This window comes from Ochotona curzoniae, unplaced genomic scaffold (assembly GCF_017591425.1).
Source record: "Ochotona curzoniae isolate NIBS_2020 unplaced genomic scaffold, NIBS_Ocur_1.0 scaffold_274, whole genome shotgun sequence".
Lineage (NCBI taxonomy): Eukaryota > Metazoa > Chordata > Mammalia > Lagomorpha > Ochotonidae > Ochotona > Ochotona curzoniae.
This window is the reverse complement of record NW_024467101.1, coordinates 6,542,229-6,564,293: the sequence shown is the minus strand read 5'-3', so window position 1 is coordinate 6,564,293 and position 22,065 is coordinate 6,542,229. Positions and strand designations below refer to the sequence as shown.

Here is a 22,065-nt window from a genome sequence, read left to right as displayed (position 1 = left end):
CTCTAGCTCCACCAAATGTCCTGAGGATGAAGGTCTTAAAATAATTCCACTGGTATCAGCTGTACCTACTGGGAATTCATAGCACATTATGGAGGGGTACAATGCTCACAGGCTAGAAAAAAGGATGTGAATAAGAAAGGGTGGTTGTGAGACATTAACATTCCCCCCCAACACACACCAAAATGATTCAATTCCATTGTGTGTGTGATGTGGGGAGACATGAATGGCTTGTCATGGGTGGGAAGACAGGTGTGATGGCCTTGTGAGATATGCAGCTGGACAGGAAGCAAAGAACCTACCAGGAAGGCCAGGAGGGATGGAGGGATCCAGTAGGTGTGTGGTTGATGAGAGAGAGAAAGTACAGGACTCTGCAGATGCAAGAGCCCGAGTGTGGTCAGGGCATTGGGCATGGAGCCTTGCCTAAGTTCCATCTTGCTGTTGGAACTGTAGAATGGATTGTCGCTGCATGGGGACAACCCCATGAGTTCTGTTGGTCACCTGTGCACTATGCATTATCAAATATTGAGAAGCATTTTGTTCTGTTAAGAATTTCCTGGTCCATCGTGTATCTCATTCAACAGTACACAATCACTTGAGATAAAGCCTTTTTATGAATTCCACGTGCTCACTGGATGTCTCTGCTTGTGTTTCTGGGACTGTGTTATCACAGATCACCCCTGCAAATGCTTTTCATAGCAACTTCACTGTCCCTTTCTTATCCTTGGGTGAAATCAATGAGTGCTGGCTTGCATTTAATGTTTGAACGTTTGTTAGCTGGACTGTTCGCTCTCCCAGGAGCAGAGAAATTAAAGTCAGGGTACTTTTCCACCTGAAACCTCATTGGTTGGCAATGAAACACACATAGAAAAATGAAACACACACATAGGGAAAAAAAAAATCACAGGATCTCAAAACACCAGAGCTGATGCCAAGTAACCTGCCCAAGATTCACCATCAGCGACCATTACTTCCAGAATTCTCCAGCTGGAGTCTGTACTTTGAGTGGTTTCCATGAATCCTATGGACATTGATCAACCGAATCTTCAGGATAATGACAAAGTCAATGGGTTGAATCCCACTCACAGTCTGTATGTTCCATTCTGTTGGAACAGTCAAGCCTACTTGTTTATGTTGGATATGCCAGGATGTGAAAGAGCTTGCAGTGTGGTCTGCAGAGCCTGAACCATTTCCTATCTGATTCATTAGAGAAAACCTTTGCCAACCCCTGGTCTAGAGGATCATGCTTTTTCTGTCTTAAGTTTGTTGTTTTCTGCTTGGCAGCATCAGAGAAGTTGCGTTCCCTCCCACCCTCTGTCCCTCTTTCCCTCTCTCCTTTCCTTATTCTCTTGCTTCCTTCCTTTTCCCTCTATCCTTCCCCTCTTTTTGCTCCCTTTTTCCTCTCCTCCTAACAGCAGCTTACAGAAGGATCAGTCTGTAGTAACCAGTGAAACAAATGGTCTCTTAGGATGACAGAGTGGTTCTTTTATATAAAATTTAGTAGTATATTTCTTACCTAGTCCCTCTTTACATTTTTGAAAAAAGATTCATTATTTATTTGAAAGGCAGAGTAAGAGAAAGAGAGATATCTTCCATCCCTTGGCCCACTCTCCAAATGGCCACAATAACTGGGGCAGGTCTAAGCTGAAGTCCAGATCCATCTGTATCCTCCACATGAGGGGTGGCAGATCCCCACTTGGGCCATCATTTGGTGTTTTCCCAGATCTATCAGCAGGAAACTGGATCAGAAGTGGAGCAGCAAGGACTCAAACCAGTGCTCACATGGGATTCTGGTATCATAAGCGGTGGATTAACTTGATGTGCCACATTGGTTCCCATTGTCCCTTTTAAAATAAATGAACAAAAAACAACACAATGTTCCAAACATATAGAGAAGCCTTTATCACCACCACTCGGGCTTTACAGATCATTTTCCTTTTTTTAAAAAAAAATTAAAACATTACAGATGCGACAAAAACTTATATGTTCTCCCTCTTCGTCCTAGTGTCCTCCTTCCTACAGGTACATGTTGTCTGTTGAATACATGTTGGATGGATTCATCTTGTCCATGTATAATTTGAGAGACAGGACCTGTCACCTCTGATTTATCCCTTCAATACCCAGGAGACAAGACCTCAATCCAGGTCTGCCATGTTTGTTGGCAGAATTTCAGCTGTCTGAGTATCACATGCTTATTAGCAGGTAGCTGGATCAGAAGCAGAGCCAGGATGCTAACCCATGGATTGCTGCACAGGATGTATACATCAGAAGTGGTGTCAAATACCTACTCCTGTGATGCTTCTTCTAGGTCTCCCATGCAGATGCAGGGTCCCAAGGCTTTGGGCCATCTTCAACTGCTTTTCTAAGTTACAAGCAGGGAGCTGTATGGAAAGTGAAGCAGCCAGGATACAAACTGCAGCTCATATGGGCTGCAAAGCGAGGATTTAGCCACTGAGTCAGCCATTGCATCAGGCCCAGATTTATTTATTTATTTTTATTGGAAAGGCAAATATACAGAGAGAAGGAGAGACAGAAAGAAAGATCTTCTGTCCACTGATTGACTCCCCAGATAGCTGCAAAGGCTGGAGTTGAGCCAATCTGAAGCCAGGACACGAACTGGTGCCCATATATGATCCTGGTGTGTACAAGGCAAGAATTTAGTCGCTGGGTCATTGCTCTGAGCTCTTTTTTTTTTTTTTCTATTTGAAGAAGACTTGGATCTCTGCAGAAACTATTTCAGAAAGGAAGTCCCTTACTTCTGCAGTTTTTGTTTTGAAGACCAAAGTCCTGCGTGCTTTAGGAAGCCCTTGGTAACCTGTAAAATCCTCCACATAGCAAGGAAAAGTTCTAGCAAAGTAGTGAATGTCTGCAAATCATGGAGAACCAAAGGAGCAAACATCAGAACACCCAGCTGAACGTGGGATCACTCAGCTTGGCATCGCCCACGTGGCTTAGCTGTGGCATCCCGGGTTCGAAGGGCAGCACTTTTATCTCTGAGATTAAGAATGACTCCTGGGAGGAAGAATTTGTTCCAGGTTCATTCTGTTCACCAGGGAGGTGTTCTTGGAATTCTTTTATCTGTGCTGCTGGATGAAAGTAGAATGTCATAAATACAACTCCTCCCTGAAGTCATGGCAGACTGCATTTACAGCACTGAGTTGTGTGTTACTTATCTGTGATTAACAACAGCAAGGGAAAATTTTTTTTTTTTTACTTGTAACTCCTTGACACTGTTTAGAAATAGCATTTTATGGGCCAGGCGCGATAGCCTAGCGGCTAAAGTCCTTGCCTTGCCTGCGCTGGGATCCCAAACGGTCCCCGGTTCTAATCCCGGCAGCTCCACTTCCTATCCAGCTCCCTGCTTGTGGCTTGGGAAAGCAGTCGAGGACGGCCCAAAGCCTTGGGACTCTGCACCTGCATGGGAGACCAGGAAGAGACTCCGGACTCCTGGCTTAGGCTTGGCTCAGCTCTGGCCACTGCAGCCACTTGGGGAATGAATCAACGAATGGAAGATCTTCTTTTCTGTCTTTCCTCCTCTGTATATCTGACTTTGCAGTAAAAATAAATAAATCTTTAAAAATAAATAGCATTCTATTTAATTTTTTTTTTTTGCTGTTATACTTTTTTATTTTTGTTTGTGATGATGTTTACATAACTGATCAGGTTGGGAAGGATTGAGGATTAGGGGAAAGTAGGTGAGAAAATTGTTTCCAGATTTTCGTTTTCTTCCTCCTGTGTCTGGGGGAAGAGGGGAGACAAGTGGAGAAGTAGCACTCAGCCTTTCAATTGCTGCAATACCTGGGCATGGGGAACAGCCACCTGATATCAACCTAGGGGTCCCATTGTGGTGCACGCTCTGAGGGTTCTGCTCAAGTGGTTTAGAAAGTTCTGAAATGCTGTCAATCTTGCCGATCCAAGGATGAAGAAATCTTTCCAAGGTCCACTGGCTGACATGGTCCACCTTGGAGTCTCCATTCACCCAGATATTTGCTGTCAAGTGCTTGACTGGGGCAGGGCTCCTGTTTGTTCTGCCCTCCTTCCTCTGCTCTGGTACCTGATGCCCTCTGCAAGGCAAATATTAATGTGGGTCTCACTGTGTACTACAGCATGTTGTAAGGAAATACAAATCAATCACTGTGAGGGTGAGTGTTTTTTTTTTTTTAAATATGAAAGTTGCGATGCTCGCATCCCGTATAAGAATGTCCGAGAGAGGGAGATCTTCTGTCCAGTGGGTCATTCTTCAAATGCCCTCAATAGCTGGGTTTGGGTTAGGTTAGAACTAGGAGCTGGGAACTTAATCCAGGTGTCCCACATGGGAGGCAGGGACCAAAATACTGCAGCCATCAACTGCTGCCTCCCAGGGTGCATGTTAGCAGGAAGCTGGACTTGAGAGCAGAGCTGGGACTTGAACCCAGCCCTGACATGGGATGTAAGTGTTCTAAGAGGTGTCCTAACCGCTGTGCCATGTCCCCAACTGTATTTTAAAAACTCGTTTTCTTTTAAATGTTCTTTATTTACATGAGAGGGAGAATCGCTTCTCGGCCTTTTGGCTGAGATCAAGTGTGAAGAGGGAGAGAGGGAAGGTGAGGGATAGAGAGTAGAAGGGTAAGAGTAGGAGGGAGAAGTGAGAGAAATGCACACACACATCTCTCCTCCCTTCTGCTAGTTTATTTCTTTTTTTTTTTAAGATTTATTTTTTATTATTTTTTATTGGAAAGGCGGATATACAGAGAGGAGAGACAGAGAGGAAGGTCTTCCGTCCGATGATTCACTCCCCAAGTGAGCGCAATGGCCGATGCTATGCTGATCCGAAGCCAGGAGCCTCTTCCGGGTCTCCCACGCGGGTGCAGGGTCCCAAAGCTTTGGGCCGTCCTCGACTGCTTTCCCAGGCCACAGGCAGGGAGCTGGATGGGAAGCGGGGCTGCCGGGATAGAACCGGTGCCCATATGGGATCCCGGGAGTGCAAGGCGAGGACCTTAACCACTGTGCCACCGCGCCGGGCCCCTGCTAGTTTATTTCTGAGGTGCCTGTAATAGTGGGATCCTGGACCAAAGCTCAAGTTGGGAGCCAGTATCTAAATCCAGGTCTCCTATGTGAACAACCAGGACCCCATTATTTGAGCCATCATTGATGCTCCCCAGGGTCTACATTAGCAGAGAACTGTAGTTGGGAACCAGAACTGTGAACTGAAGCCATGTATGGGATGTGGGACACGGGAGTCGTAACTACTCCTTATTCCTAACCAACATGTGGCCCTGGAACACAGTGATGGGGTCTGGTGTGATATTTCCATGTGGAATGGTCAGGTCAGGGAACTCTCTCACCACAGACATTTCTCTGTGTTGGGAATACTCAAAATCTACCCACTAGCAATTTTGATAAAGCTCAGATTGTTGTCAGTTGTGGTTACCCTGTTTTGTTATGGAACATTCGCAGTTATTCCTCTTGTGTGGCTACCCCTTGCCTGCTGAGGGCATTTTTAAGGCATTACAGCCTTGAGATCTTTTCCTAGCTCATTTATGCTTACTTGCTAATTCGCCAAAGCAAAAGTACGTTTTTTAAACAACAACCCACAGCAATCAGCAAATGGGGCCACTTTAATTTAGATAACTTTATGTGACCAGGTAGAAACACGGGAGGGGAAGAGACCAGCATTCTGTCTACTCATTACAATTCCAAGTGGCCCAGGGTACAATCAGAAAGGAGAGCCCATTTACCTCTGGCAAGGATCTTGTAGCTAGCAGAGGCTCCTTCTGCTTGGGCTGCCGTGGAGGGCGGGATGGAGCTGGCCCTTTGCCTGAAAGGTGACGTCTCTCCTGAGCTACAGCTGCTGGGAAACACAATCTTCCAGAGTCAAGACTTCCTGATTTATTCTGTAGTGCCTCCCACCCCCGCTCCTATTTTATTAGTGAGCAAGAGAGAGAGAAAAAGAGAGAGAGATTTTCCAGATGGCTGGTTCACTCCCCAATTGTCTGCAATACTTAGAGCTGGGTCAGGTGAAGCCAGGAGCCAGGAACTTCATCCAGGTCTCCCATAAGGGTGGCAGGGGTCCAGGTACTTGAACCCTTATCTGCTGCCTCCCAGGGTGCACAGAAATGGGAAGCTGGATTCACAAGGGGAGTGAAGTACTCCTGTATGGGATGTGAACATCCCAGTTGCACTAAGTGCCTGCTCCATGACTTCCTGTTTTGAAGATGAGGACTCTAGGAAGTAGTGTTGAAGAAGTGCAGTGTTTCATTCCAGGTCACTCTCACCTGTCATGGCCGTGCCAGAGGCCAAAACCCAGGTTCTTTGAACACCAGTCCTGGTGTGACTCTGAGTCCTCGTCCTTCTCTCTCTCCACCTCTCGATTCTGTCTCGGCTCCTTTGCCAGATGATGACACTAGGTACCCTTGGGTGGGACACTCTGCAGGGGAGGTCTGGGAGGATGGTAGCTAGTGCACCAGGAATGCAAAAGGACCATTTTTTAAAAAAGGTTTATTTGTTTTACTTGAAAGTCAGAGTTAAATACACACACTGAGAGACAGAGAGAGAGAGACAGAGAGAGAAATCTTCCATCTGTTGAGTCACTCCCAAAATGATCTCAAAGTCCAGAACTGGGTCAGTCTGAAGCGGGGAGCCAGAAGCTTCTTCCATGTCTCCCACATGGTTGCAGGAGCCCAAGGCTTTGGGTCATCCTCTACTGCTTTCCTAGGACATAAACAGGGAGCTGAATTGGAAGTGCAGTGGCTAGAACTCACACCAGTGCACATATAGGACGCAAGTGCTGCAGAAGAAGGATGAGTGTGCTTCACCACTGCACGACTCACAAGATGTATCTTGGGGAAGGGGTTGGCTTACTCTCCAGGGCTCACAATATCATAACAACATGGAGTTAATTGTAGACAAGCTGTCTCCCAAGTGATAGCAATAAGGAATTGGAGATTCTGTTATGTAGGGGGTCTTAGTTACTTAATGTTGTTATAAAAAAGAACATCTGACTCTGGGTAATTTATAAAGACCAGAGATTTATTTCTGGCAGTTCTAATACCTGGGCCATTCAAGAGTATGGTGCTAGCCTCTCTTAGGATGGAACTTCTGGTTGTGCCAACGGAGTGGAGGGGATGTCTCTTGATCCCTTGGTAAGACAGAGCAAGCATGCTAATTGGGACTCTGCCTCCTCTGTTAAAGTTGCTAATCTAACCCTGTTCACCTCCCAGATGTCCCACCTCAAAATACCACCAACATATGAATATGAGCTTAAACTTTCCAACATGTGCACTCTTGGGGGATATGTTCAAGCCACAGCAGGGATATAGATGGGTATGTGGGGAATCTGAGCTATTGGAGACCCCGAGGAGCTGCCATGGGGGAAGGACAGCGTGTGCTGATTCCTGCTTATGGGTCCTTTCCCCAGGGCTTTGCGTAGATGCCCTTGGTCTCCTCTGAAATGTATTAAGTTTATGCAATAAAACAGTTTGTACATTACCTCTAGGGGAATCCTACTTTCTTCTGCACTTAGAGACTTGGAAATGTAAGGCACTCTGAGATCATTCCTTAGTACCACTCTTCCTGGAGTGTTGGAGAGAGGACAGGAAAATTTATTTTGGGTGGCCTCCCAGTGCCCTCTGCTGGTGTGTAGCCACAACTGCACCATCCATCCAGGGAGAATGTTCTCTTTAGGAAGAAAATGGAGGAGGAGGGTTTACTAAGAGCGCAACTAGTGAACTCAGGGAGTTAAAGGAAGCGATTCTCTTAAAGATTACATGAGATAATTTAGATAAAACCACTTAATTCCAAGCCCACCCCAAGGGGTGCTTGGTGAGGCTTGGGCTTTGTTTTAAGCCACGAATTCGCTCTGGGCTGGGAAGATAACCTTGTGGGCTTGCTGAAAGTTTCTATCCTGGGATAGAGGTTGACACAACTGTCTGGCACTCAGACTGGCTTTTGAGGACAGATCTGTGTACTTTGGGGTGTAAACAACAGATCATAGACGTTGGAACAAGAGTCAGCATGTGAGTTGGGAGGAATCTTTTTTAAAAATACATTTTTATTTTGAATTATGAATTATGTGGTACAATTTTGTACAGGCTGGGATCCCCCCTAAACTCCCAACCCCTGACAGATTTTCTCCATTTTACTACAATAGTGTAGTCCTTCATAAGGAATCATAATTCTATCAGTCTCTTAAGTGTACCCCGAAATTGTTGGTACAGACAATGTCAGACAGTCCAGCATCCCATTGTTTACACATGTCCAACAGTTTCATTGGGAATCCATCTTTCATCTGGAAGCAGGGATGCATGTTCCATTATACTCCCACATCTGGCTATGGTAGACCCCAGTACTCCATCACTATACACTTCCATAATTGAGAAGCCATGAAACAAGATCAACAACTGATGTGAGTTAGAACAGCCACAACAACAACATCAACAACACATTACAGTACCATGAAAAAACGCGCCACTGAGTAACCAACAAATGGATGACAAAAAGGAAACACAAAAGTCTCTTGGGAAAAATGATGCCACCGTATAATCCATGAGCCAGTGATGAATTCGACAAGAGAAAACAAATTACTTGGAATAAACAAAGCTGAAATAAAAAACATCGAAACACATGGGATACAGCCAAACAAGCAAACAAATAAACAAAAAAACAGTATTGATTAGATTATTGAAGTTACACTTTCCATGCTGCCTTCCTTATATAAGAGAGAACATATGGTATTTGTTCTTTTGTGATTGACTCATTTCATTGAGCATAATGGTCTCTAGTTGGGATCACCTAGTTGTAAATAGTATAATTTTATTCTTCTTAATAACTGAATAATATTCCATGGAGTAGATGTACCACAGTTTCTTTTTTTTTTTTAAGATTTATTTTTATTATGTTTTTATTGGAAAGGCGGATATACAGAGAGGAGAGACAGAGAGGAAGATCTTCCGTCCTATGATTCACTCCCCAAGTGAGCGCAACGGCCGATGCTATGCCGATCCGAAGCCAGGAGCCCCTTCTGTGTCTCCCACGCGGGTGCAGGGTCCCAAAGCCTTGGGCCGTCCTTGACTACTTTCCTGGGCCACAGGCAGGGAGCTGGATGGGAAGTGGGACTGCCGGATAGAACTGGCGCCCACATGGGATCCTGGGCGTGCAAGGCGAGGACTTAACCACTTGCGCCACCGCGCCGGGCCCGTACCACAGTTTCTTTAACCACTCTTCTTTGGACGTCTATCTGGATTGTTTCCATGTCTTTGCTATTGTAGATTGTGCTGCTGCAAATATAGGATTACAGATCCCCTTCTCTATGCAAATTTCAATTCTATTGGGTATATTCCTAGGAGCGGGATAGCTGGGTCATATGGCAGGTTTATTTGCAATTCTCCAAGCACTCTGAGTTGGGAAGAATCTTAAATGTGTATAGTAGTTTCTCGGCCAGAAGGGTCCCCGAGTTAGGGGCACTTGTGAAGCACTGTGTGCTGTGTTTCCCTGGCAGGGGATGTGTGCCCCATGATGTATATTAAAACTGCCTCTACCTGATCGTATCTAGAATCAAGTCAGACTTGGCAGACTCTGGAGTCCTTTACTCATCTTGAATGGAGCTTTCCGGAGAACTCAGGAAGAGACCGTGGACTTCGTGAGCAGGTGGCCTCTCTCACTCCTTTCCCTGCCTCTCTCCTCCCCACAGGCAGACATCTTTTCCGGAGCTGTCTTCATCCAACTGGCCTTGGGCCTGGATCTCTATGTAGCCATTGTTGTGTTATTGATTATCACTGGAATCTTCACCATCACAGGTGAGCCCATTCTCATGGGTTAGTAGCTCAAGTCCAGCGTGGGGCTCAACACTCATGAAGGGTAAAAGGAAATAAGAGAGGCAACCTAGGAAATGGTTTGAGAAGGGGGCATTTGCTTGGTGTCTTTTCACACAGGCCACACACATTAGGTGAGTGGTCTCAAAAAGCTCGAGTTTTCTGGAATAGGGCCGCTTCTTACAGGAGCTTTGGAAAAGCTTGATCTTGCAAGTTGACGACTTGGCTGCTGGGACAGGGCTGAGGGAATCAGGACTGAGTGGAGGGAGAATATGGAAGCAGGGATGAGCACAACAGGTGTCGGACATAGGATGAACAAGCAGATGGCTGGAGGAGGGTGGACTCTTGGAGGTAAATGGGACATAGGTTGGAGATTTCATCCAAATGAAGTCACCATGGAGCCTTGGAAGCCAGACAGGGGCCTGTCTCTTGATGGGACGGGGATGAGGAAACCACTACAAGGAGAGCAGGAATGACCCATTGGAAGAGGATTTAGAGGAAGACTCAAGAGATGACCGGAGTAGCTGATACACAACTGGGAGATCCTTTGCAGAGCTGTTACTCCACTGTGCTGGGGGTGGGGAGGGAGCAAAGTTGGCAATGGAATTTGCCGCTTCAGTGAGAACCCCATATCTCTGGACACAAGAAGTTATTTAGATGGTTTGAGGTGCAAGAAGGTGGACATACAAGGGGTCTTCAAAAAGGACATATAAAATGCATAGTATGAAAAGGTGGTGCCTGGATTTCAGAATTTTTGACATTAAAAAAGACCCTCCTTTATCTTTTTAATCCTCTTTCCAGGAACTTTCTTACAAAACTGTCCTGGAAGTAGCCCTTTGAAATGTACCAATGTAGGGATGTCCTCAGATGCTTCCACAGTCACTTCTTGGCTCTTGTGTGATTTGTTTGTGGAATAAACCTCCCCCTCATCATCCAGGGGGCATCTCTTGGCCTCCAAGGGTCCCTATCAGGCTCTTCCTCCCTTGAATAATGAGAAACATATGAATGGTCCCTAAGGCCACCGTTATGCCAGGTGTGGATTGTAGCAGAGTAACAAGACAGAGGAGGGAATATAGGCGTGTGTCCGAGGTGGTAGCTGCTGAGATGTGATGTCTTGCTGTCTCCTCTGTTCTAGGCGGCTTGTCGGCTGTGATTTACACGGATGCCTTGCAAACATTGATCATGCTGGTGGGGTCTTGTATTCTGGTTGGATTTGGTAAGTGAGTCCAGGGCAAGTTCAGGAGGTGGGGTGGCAGTGGTTCCAGTCCAAGATTGTGGGTGTGTGATCAGGGGTTGGGGGTTGGGGTGGCAGCTTCATGATCCCTGGAGGTCTCAGGTTTGGGCTGGCTCAGCGGGCACTGGATTCCCTGCTTTCTCTCTCTCTCTCCTAAGTAGCTGTCCTTTGGCAGCCTCATGGGTGCTCATTATGAGACTGTGGCAACTTGGGGTTCTGCAGAGGAATCAGACACGACAGAATGAGGCTCAATACCTAGGAGTAGGAGCTTTCAGAGATTGGGCTTTCCTTCTTAGATTTTGTTTTGTCCACCTCCTGATGTTAACTGGTCCTGTCAATGCCTTTGATGACATATAAAAATATTGGCTGCTCCATGTTAGCCTTCCTACATTTTAAAAATTTTACTTGTCGCTGTGCTCTTAAGATTGGAAATCCTGGATGGAGCGATGTGGTTGCATTCGATTTTTAGGTAGCCAAGGCTTTCTGTGTATTCCTGCAAAGATGGTTATCTGCTCTCTCATCATTTCCCAGAACTTGCATGCAGTTGTTCCTAGTAGGTATTGGTGGGTCAGCAAGGTAGGGGTTAGCATTATTTACTAAGATTAGAAAGAAGCTCTTGGCTCCTAGCTTCAGATCAGCCAAGTTCCAGCCATTAAGGTCATTTCAGGCATGAACTAGCAGGTGGAAGATCTCTCTTTTTCTATTTCCTCTCTCCTTCCCTCTCTCTTTATAACTCTGCCATTGAAACGATTACGATGTTCATTTTTGTGCCCGTGTTTTCCAGCTTTTCATGAAGTTGGAGGGTATGATGCCTTCACGGAAAAGTACATGCAAGCCATTCCCAGCATAACTTCCGAGGGAAACTTCTCCGCACCCCAAGAATGCTACACCCCAAGGGAAGATGCCTTCCACATCTTCCGAGACGCCATCACTGGAGATATCCCCTGGCCTGGGCTCGTCTTTGGAATGAGCATCCTCACCCTGTGGTACTGGTGTACCGATCAGGTACCTGAGCTGGGCATGTGGGATGGTCTTAGAGGAACTGCTGTCTGTGGCTTGTAGGGCTGGACAAGGCGGGTAGGCGAGGGTTCACAAGTACAGGCCAAGGACCTGCTATGGGAAGTGGTATCTTGGGTGGATAGGACAGAGTTTCTGGTCTGTGCTCCTCCCCTGACTCCAGTCTCCCTGATAGGTCATTGTGCAGCGTTGCCTCTCAGCCAAGAACATGTCTCATGTGAAGGCCGGCTGCATCATGTGTGGGTACCTGAAGATACTGCCCATGTTCCTCATCATCATGATGGGCATGATCAGTCGCATCCTGTACACAGGTAAAGCCATCAGCCGGATGCTTCTTTCCCAGCGCTCTCTCATCTCATCACTTCTAAAACCTTTAGAGCTTCCTACTCCCTTTTCCTCCCTTCTTTTTATTTCTTCCAAAATCTACACCATTGGCAACTTGAGGGGATGGAACTTTTGAGGTAGTTTCCCTTGATTTCTTATATTGTCAATTGTTTCACCGTCTTGAAAAAAATCTTCCAAGCTCATGACATGCCTCCAGATTGTTCCTTCCAGCTCACCCTATTTGCTCAGCTGCTGTTCCTCTCTTCGCGAACCCCAGGCTTCTGGTTGGTGGTGTGTGATTGTCCTTTTTCAGTTCCGTGTTGGAGAAACCTAGTCAGTCTCTAATTCCCAAGGTTCTGAGCCAAGATTCCTGGATAGTTTCCTTAAAGGTACCCTGAGCCTTGCAATGTTCTGGCTAAGGTGACTTTTCAGGACCCTTGCAGCTTTGTTCATTTCCTTTGTTGAGGAAAGCCATCAGGAGGCTAAACTGTTTCCTGGAGAGTAAAATAATGTGACCAAGAGAGCCCCACCTAGTGAAAAGGAAGATAGGATGGTCTGGAGACACTTGTTATTTCCCACACTGGAAGAAGCTCCTGGCTTTGGATTGGTTCAGTGCTGGCCATTGTGACCATGTTGGGAGATGAACCAGTGAATGCAAGCCATCTCTCTGTCTCTGTCTCTCTAACTCTGCCTTTCCAATAAAGGTCAATCCTTTTTTAAAAAGCAGGTGGAAATTGGAGTCATTTCCCTAATGTCTGCTTGCTAACGTGGCTTTGCATCTCTTCCTAGATAGAATTGCCTGTGTCGTCCCGTCGGAATGTGAGAGGTACTGCGGCATCAGGGTTGGTTGTACCAACATTGCCTTCCCAATCTTGGTGGTGGAGCTCATGCCCAATGGTAAGACTGTTTCTTGGGAGGCTGGTGGAGTCAGTTGGGTGTAGGCTCCATCAATGTTTCTGTAGGTTTTCTGGGGGTAAAGCCATTTCTGAGCCTAGGAAGTGGGCAGGGAGCACCTTGTGTGGGGTGTCTGGAGTTTGAACATGTCTCTCAGTTGAAGGAGACACATGGTTTGGTTGGGTGGCTGTGAGTTTCGAGGCTCATCTAACAGTCAGGCTTGAAAAGGAGACAACCTGAAAATGTGTTAGAGAAAAACAAATCTTTCCATTCTCATCTAGAAGTTCTTCCAAAGATCTTCAATTGTGGGGGCAGGGTGGGAGAAGATGTATCAATTAGGACAGACAACCATTGTGGAAAATCAGATGAGGGTTCCTGAAAAAAAAAAAGACTCAAATCAATAGATGATGCCACAACCTCACTTCTGAGATTATATCTAGAAAAAATAAAGTAGTTACTTTGAAGAGATCCTGCAATCTCTTATTCATTGCAGGGTCAGCCTAAATGCCCATCAGCAGACAAACAGATAAAGAAAATACTGTCTATTCTGTTCACTCTTTTTTCCTAAAGATTTATTTTATGTATTGGGGAGGGAGAGAGAGAGAGAAGGAGAGAGAGGGAAAGAAAGAGAGAGAGAGAGAGAAGACACGTTTCCAACTGCTGGTTCATTCCCCAGATGGCCACAATGTCCGGGATTGGTTCAGGTTGATGTGAGGAGTTAGGAGCTTCTTCTGGGTCTCCCATGTGGGCGTAGGCCCCCAATCACTTGGACCATTCTCTATTTTTTCCTCAGATCGTTAACAGGTAGCTAGAATGGAGGCAGGGCACGTGGGAATTGAACTGGTGCCCATATGGGATGCTGGCACTGTAGGCAGTGGCTGCAATGGCCAGAGCTGGGCCAGGCAGAAGCCAGGAGCTTCCTCTAGGTCTCCCCCATGAATAGCAGGGACCCAAAACACTGGAGCCATCTTTTCCTGTTTTTACTAGGCCATTAGCAGGATTGGAAGTAGAGTAGCCAGGATATAAGCTGGATATAAGCCAGGATATATGCCCTTGTGGGATACAGTCATTGCAGGTAGTGGTTTTACCCACTACACCGTGATACTGGCTTCCTTTTTTTTTTTTTTTTTGCATTGGAAGCATAAATACTCTTTGATGATATCCTTAGCCTGAGACTCTTTACCATAGTTCTTAATCACTATAAGATAGTAACCAAGCTGTCTGTTGATTTTACGGAGTCCCACCCATTCCCCTAGCATCTGGTTCTCCACCTTGATTAGGTTGATCTGGTTCAGCACAAAGGGCTCCCACCAACTTGACATACACAGGCTCAACCCCAGTTGGATGCAAGTATGCAAAGATGGATTTGACATGTGTCTGAGGTTTTGGCAGCTATGAGAATGATGCTAGGCCACCATGGATGAGGGTGCTTTTCAGCTCCTCAGCCCTGTAGTAGTCTTACCATCCACAACACATCCAGCAGCAGTGAATTCTTTAGCCAGGACAGTGGCTGTGGTTGAAGTGAAATCTTGAACTTGATTCTGCAAAGTGCCATGGTGTCTTTCTTCAACTATCATCTAGTCTTGGTAAACAGAAACATAAGTGGACGATGTGGTGTGATTCCAGAAGGCAACCGACCTTGAGTCCTTATGTTTTTCCTAGCTTAGAAGAGCTGAGATGCATTCGTGCCACTCAGGAGCATCTTCTCTTTCAGGGTTGCGAGGCCTGATGCTGTCGGTCATGATGGCTTCGCTCATCAGCTCCCTGACCTCCGTCTTCAACAGTGCCAGCACCCTCTTCACCATGGACCTCTACACCAAGATCAGGAAGAAAGCAACTGAGAGGGAGCTCATGATTGTGGGAAGGTAAATGCAACTTCTTCCTGTAGGAAGCTAATTAAAAAAAAAAAGTATTTATTTATTGATTTAAAAGGCAGACTGCTAGAGAAAGAGAGGGATAGATATAGGGAGAGAGAAAAATTAAATTCTGGTTCACCCCCCTCAATGACTGTCACAGCCAGGGCTGTGCCAAGCCCAAGCCTGAGAGTATGGAACTCCATCAAGGTTTCCCATGTGGGGGGCAGGGGACCCAAGGACTTGAGTCATTCTCTGCTGCTTTAGCGTTTGCAGGAAGGTGGATCAAAAGTGGAATAGCTGGGACTCGAACCATCACTCTGATGGTAATGCAAGTGTGGTAATGCAAGTGTGGGCTTAGCCTGCTGTGCCACGGTCCTAGCCCCTCTGCCAGGAAAAGTTAGATTGAAGACCGAGGGTTTATGATGGGCAGATGCCTAGGTAGAATGGGAGTTAGTTATGCTGCTAGTCCTATTTGCCATTCAGTGGTAGTTAACTTAGGAGCTCATTGAACAACGCCCCTCTGGTAGAGATCTTCTAATCCAGTCTTCAAGCTGTCAGTGAGCAGCATGAATTTGTCTTGCTTAAACCCAGATGGTGTGGAAAGTGACAGGCAGGATTGGAAGCTATGGCGTATTAAGTCCTTTTCTGAAGCTCTGTAAGGCTGCTCCACGCTGTTCTCAGCTCCCCACAGTGTGGCCTTTCAACCCCCAAGGCTCCTGATGCTTCATCTCCGTGCAGAATTCTGCAGGGTTACTGTGAAGGCCAAATGAGGCTCTGCTTGTGAATATACTTTTATACACATTATTTCTGAACAGGCTGGTGATAGTTCCAGAAAAATGTGTAGATAAAAGGAATCAAAAGAGAACTTCATCTTGATGACAAAGATTGTTGAAATCTATGTATAGTTTTTTCATGGTAAGTTTTTAAAAAGTGAACTTTAAAAAAAAATTACTTGAGGGAGAGAGAGAGAAAGATCTATTGGTTCACTCCTTAAATGTCTGCAATGGCTGAAACTGGGCTAGTCTGAAAACTGAGCTGGGAGCTGGGAACTCAGGTCAGGTCTGCCTGTGGATAGCAGAAGCCTAACTGGAGGGTCACCAATTAGACCTTACCTCCCAAGGTCTACATTAGCAGAAAGCTGGGGTCAGGGTCTAGACCCCGAAATGAAACCCAGACACTTCATTATGGAGTGCAGTTGCCTAAATGATCACCACTTTGGTCAACTTTTTCAAGGCTCTCAGTTGCATGAATTGCAACATCTTTTACATGAATGCGTTTTTTAAAGTTACATAGATGTGTGTGTGTGTGTGTGTGTGTGTGAGAGAGAGAGAGAGAGAGAGAGAGAGTCTTCCATCCTTTGGTTTACTCTCCAAGTGATCACAATCGCAGGAGATGAACTGATCTGAGCTGAGGACCTTCCACCGGTGCATCCACATGGGTGTAGAGGCCCAAGAACTTAAGCCATTCTCCATTGCTTTCCCAGGCCATAAGCAGGGAGTTGGATGGGAAGTGGAGCAGCTAGGACTTGAACCAGTGCCGATATGGGATGCTGGCATCAGAGGCAGAGGCTTAGCCAACCATTCCATAATGCCAACTCTTGAATGTATTCTTTAATTCCATCTTTTATGAACTTGAAGCATCCTTGTACGCAATAAGGTACTGAAAGCATTGGACCAAGCATTGATCCATGGAGCAATTGTGCTCCTTCTCATGAAAGTAGAATAAAAAAAAATGATATATGTCTTTAAAAAAATTTTTGACACCAGAATAAATTTTGCCTTCAAATTTTATTTACTTAATGAACACAGGAAAGAGATGCAGAAACAAAGAGAGATTTCATTGCTGATTCAGTCTCCAAATGCCTGCCATAACTAGGACTGGGTCGGGTCCAAACCAAGGGCCGAGAAATAATCTTGGTCTCCCACATGGGTGGCAAGGACCCAAGTACTTGAGCAGTCCTCTCTGGACTCCTAGGGTATATATTAACAGGAAGCTGAGTCAGAGTCAGAGGAATTGAGACTTGTGCCCAACCCTCTGATATGGGATGTAGGTTTTCCGAGTGGCATCTTAACCATCACATCACATACCCAATCCCTACATCTAATTGTTTAAATGCATTTACATGAGTTTTAAAAAATACCCTTATGCATCTAGATGTGTGTTATGAAGCACTTCGTATATTCTTTCATGTGGCATTGTTTGCTTACCTTCTGTTGTGGGGGGGGCACAATTTCAGAGTGTTCATGCTGTTCCTGATTGCAATCAGTATTGCCTGGGTGCCCATCGTACAGTCAGCACAGAGCGGGCAACTGTTCGACTACATCCAGTCCATCACCAGCTACCTGGGACCACCCATTGCAGCCCTCTTCCTGCTGGCTATTTTCTGGAAGAGAACCAATGAACCCGTGAGTATTCCTTCTGACATGTTTGGGAATGCCGACCCAGTGTACAAGTTCCTGTGTGGGTTTGTGTTTTTATCTTTGGGAGGGATTCTGTTTCCCAGAATTCTTAGGTGGAAATGGATGTCCTGCTGAAAGCTCATGAGGGATCACAACCATGGACCCCGGGGACTGTCCTGAGAGTTAGAGTGAACTTCCTGGCCGTTGGTCTCTCATTCATGATCTCTCTGAGTCCCCAGTCTTTCTTGCTTAATCTTAGTGATTTTTAAAAAAAAATATTTATTTTTATTGAAAAGATGTATTTACACAGAGAAGGAGAGACAGAAAGATCTTCATCTGCTTGTTCACTCCTCAAATGGCCTCAATGGCCAGAGCTGAACCCATCCAAAGTCAGGAGCCAGGGATTTCCTTCAGGTCTCCCACACATTTGCAGGTGCCCAAGGACTTGAGCCATCCTCCACTGTTTTCCTAGGCCACAAGCAGGAGCTGGATGGGAAGTGGAGCAGCTGGGATACAAGCTGGTGTTCTTGGTGATGCTAACACTTGCAGGTGAAGAACTAACTTATTGAGCCACGGTGCTGCTTCCCAGTCTTGGTGATTTTGATCTGACAGAATGATGCCCCTTAAGAAGTTTTACAGTCCCAGCTCTAAATGAAGTCCTAGTACAAGTTGCCTCCATCAGCTCTGCCCTGGCCTTGGCTTCTGAACTGATGCTTTTCAGACACAGAGAGAGGAAGGGAGCACCTGCCCCATCTGTTGGACTCGGTCTATTTCAGCCAGAACCATATTTAAGAAGTGGCATGTGAACACAATACAATCCATTTAAAGAACATCTGGCAACTTAGCACATCAGGAATAAAAAGCACAGGGGGGATCAAGGGCTAAAGAAGGGAGCTGCTCAGCGCTTGACAATAATCATCAAAGTCCCATTTTTTACCACCCAACTAAGAGTGCACTCTGCATGGCCAAGGACCCTCTTAAAATGTGTCTCCAGATTCAGACCTGGTCTTCTAGGTGAGGATGAACCACAGAGGAAGAAAACAAGGAAGGAGGGAGGAAGGGAAAGAGGGGAGAAAAGGAAGGAGAAGGGAGGAGAGAGAGAGCTTGGGTATGCATGGGACAGAGAACAAAAGAGGAGAGCAGGGAATCAAGGAAGGAACTAAAAAAAAACCACAAAAACAAAAACAAAACAAAAAACTTTGAGAAATGATCCCCTAATGTTTCTAGTCTTTTAAAAGATTCCTTCCTTATTTCCAACATGCATACCCCAAATGAATGTAGTGCAGAAATATGCAGCGTAAATTTTATGTTCTTGAACTTAAAAAAAAAATCATGAATCTGAGTCTCTAACAGGGGGCTGAAGAAGGAAGCATGATTTCTATCACGGTGGAAAAGACCCCTTCCCCATTCATTCCTCAAAGATCCGATCTCTTTTGTGGTGTATTTTAGGAATACCTTCTGCTTCACAAGTAATAATGCTAACATCTGAATGATGCCTAGATGTGCAGGATGCTTTCCATGTGTGCTGGTGTAGAGGTTCACCTGATTCTTCAAGTTAAAAAGGGAATTCTGGAACAAAGGTGTTAGGTTGACCAGTTCCAGGATGCTTCACCACAATTCTATTATGAATTTTTGCTTAGTGTTCTGGGTGAAATCATGTCCTTGAATCATCTTGAACCCACTCTAGGCCCTGATGGAACACTTCTTAGTGGTGCTCTGGGCTCCGGAGTTCAGGCTTCCATTGGGCTTGGAGCTACCATTTCATCCATTATTCTGCCTTTGTCTCTACTCTCCCTCCAATTATGTGGCAATATTCAGCCATCTTACGGATTTAACACGAATTGCTGTGGGATTTTCTTTCACAGGGAGCCTTTTGGGGACTGATCTTCGGATTCCTGGTGGGAATTTCTCGCATGATTGCCGAGTTTGCCTATGGAACTGGGAGCTGTGTGGAGCCCAGCAACTGCCCCACGATTATTTGCGGTGTGCATTATTTGTACTTTGCCATCATCCTCTTTGTCATTTCCATCATCGTCATTGTCGCTGTCTCCCTCCTCACCAAGCCCATCCCAGACGTGCATGTGAGTATCCATTTGTTACATCTCTCTTGTCCTTGTTTTCCCATTCATGATGCAACAGCGTTGGCTGTTGTTTGGCGTTGGCTCAGTTACACATACTCACATGATGCCCACATGTGACATGGATTTCATGCAAAAAGATGGGAAGCAAGGTGTCCAGTAGGACAGTATTGAATGTGTGTCTTCAGCAAAGAGTCTTCACAGCAGCCCATGCCTTGCTTCAGGTACTGTTTTCTCTGTATTCTGCTCCCTGAGTGACAGTTAACATACAAAGCTGTAAGGTCCTGTGTGAATGGACCCAGGGATGCTTTTGCTTAGGCTACCATGTCACCTATGGAAACTGATATTTCTCTGGTTTTTATTTAAAGATCTACCTATTTATTTACTGAAAAGATAAACTTATGGAGAATGTTGGTGATAGAGAGAGAGAGTGAATTCTCTTATCTTTTGGTTTACTTCCCAAATGGCCACAATGGATGATACTGGACCAGGTTGAAATTAGGAGTCTGGGACTCCATATACCTCATCTAGGTCTCCAATATGGGCATAAGGACCCAAACACTGGGGCCATCTTCAACTGATTTTCCAAATGCATTAAGCAGGGAGCTGTATTGAAAGTGGGGCAGGCAGGACCTGAACCAGTGCTCATATGGGAAGCTTATGTCGCATAACCTGCTGTGCACAATTCAAGCCCTGGAACTGGCATTTCTTATGACAGTCTCGGGGATCAACTCTTTCAGGAGTACCAACCAGGGACTAGCTTCTCTACAACACTTAGAAAAACTCAAACTGTGATTTACCTCTTGAATCGTATACAAGTATGCTACCGAAGAATTGTCCATAGAATTTAAGACATTTATAACATTATGCTGCATTATAACACGATGGAAGGCAACACATGGCAAAAAGGCACAAGACAGGTGGGAGAGTGGGGGGGCCTAAATTCATCCTTGTATCCCTTGTATCAGAAACTCGCTCCTGGAACCCCCAACACTAACCTAATCACCAGCAGAATACACAGGACCTGATCATGAATCCCATCTCTTAATCTTGTCCCACTGGCAACTAAACCTCAGCTTGAATTTTGAAGCGGCCATTCAAACCATGGCACAACATCAAAGTCCAATCGATCCAAGCCTTAAGAATTACAGATGTTTTTTGGGCTCTGGATGTGGGCTCTTGATACCCACATTGACTTAGGATCCATTCACAGCTTTCCCAGTTGAAATAAAGATGAGGAATTGTGAGCCGTCTTCATTATAAGCAAGCTGGGACTCAACTCGGATGATAACTCACCCGTGTCATGTTTCCAAGGGAACAGGACTAGTTAGTTAACCCAAGATCATTATAGGTAAGAACCTATAATGAAAGAGAGAAGTTTTGTTGACGCTTTACTCATGCCTACACAAATACAAGGATGCTTCAAAAATTTGCTAACAATGATTCACTGGATAATGTTCCTTTGTATGTGTGCACATATGTGCATATACACATAGGCAGCCATATAAAAAAAAGAATGAAATCTTGTGATTTGCTGTAAAATAGATGGAACTGGAGGACATCATGTTGAAATAGTAAGCCAGACACAGAAAGACAATTACTGAATGTTTTCCTTTATATGTGGGAGTTAAAGTAAAAATGAAAGAACAAACTCTCAACTAAACACATAATGTTGTTCGGTAGAGGCTGGGAGGGATACGAAGCTTTAGGACTAGAAAAGTGAGGGAAAGTTGGGCGTGGTTCAGTAAATTTGACATAGAGACTAGCAGATATTTAATAGGAGAAAAATGGGTAAAATTTGGTAAAAATATAAGAAAAACAAAATGAAATAAAAAGAAAATAAAATACACACAAAAATCATATTAAAAGTATGAGTTTGCTTGGTGCAAAAATTTTGAAATCCACACATTGTTTTCTCATAATGTATGTTTCTCCTATATTATTGACAACTCTTTCTTTGCTGAATGGGCTTGAAGGGCATGCAAAGGTTTTTCATAATATGCATTTCCACCAACTTTTGGAAAATACCTGATATGCATGTATTTTAAAAAATATTATTTAATAAACTTACCTTTTAATTTAAAATTTCCTATAAACCAAAAGTACCCTCATGTGATTTATATTTGTTTTCAGTGTACTTGTACGTAGAGACAATGCTGTGGATAGAAACTGTTAATCTACATTTTTGCTGCTCCTGAAAGGCTGTCTACTTTCTCCTTTCTTGAGGCATGTCTCTTTGTTTTCCCTGATGGAACATTCTGGTAACTTGTCTGGCTTTCTACACAGCTCCATCGTCTTTGCTGGAGCCTGCGCAACAGCAAAGAGGAGCGCATTGACTTGGATGCGAAAGAGGAGGAAATTCAAGAACCTCCACCTGAAGCCATGGAAATAGGTAAATTTTGTACTTTCAGCTGGTTCCCAAGCCATTAAAAACCAGTTCTGCTGCCAGCAAGACAGCTTCATCAAAGCCTTCACTAA

The 22,065-nt window shown here is 45.0% G+C and overlaps 1 protein-coding gene across 3 annotated transcripts in view; it reads left to right on the top strand.

The window, feature by feature from the left end:
• Nucleotides 1–22,065, top strand: part of SLC5A1 (solute carrier family 5 member 1) — a 53,936-nt gene that overhangs the window by 30,700 nt on the left and 1,171 nt on the right. For 2 of the 3 annotated variants that reach the window (XM_041003713.1, XM_041003715.1), the window contains 9 exons: nt 9,665–9,770; nt 10,921–11,001; nt 11,804–12,024; nt 12,212–12,347; nt 13,150–13,257; nt 14,969–15,119; nt 17,347–17,515; nt 19,375–19,590; nt 21,874–21,979. In XM_041003713.1, the coding sequence (XP_040859647.1) occupies nt 9,665–9,770; nt 10,921–11,001; nt 11,804–12,024; nt 12,212–12,347; nt 13,150–13,257; nt 14,969–15,119; nt 17,347–17,515; nt 19,375–19,590; nt 21,874–21,979 (1,294 nt within the window). Of the gene's footprint in view, nt 1–9,664; nt 9,771–10,920; nt 11,002–11,803; nt 12,025–12,211; nt 12,348–13,149; nt 13,258–14,968; nt 15,120–17,346; nt 17,516–19,374; nt 19,591–21,873; nt 21,989–22,065 lie in introns of all 3 variants that reach the window. The other variant, XM_041003714.1, reaches the window with a different exon arrangement.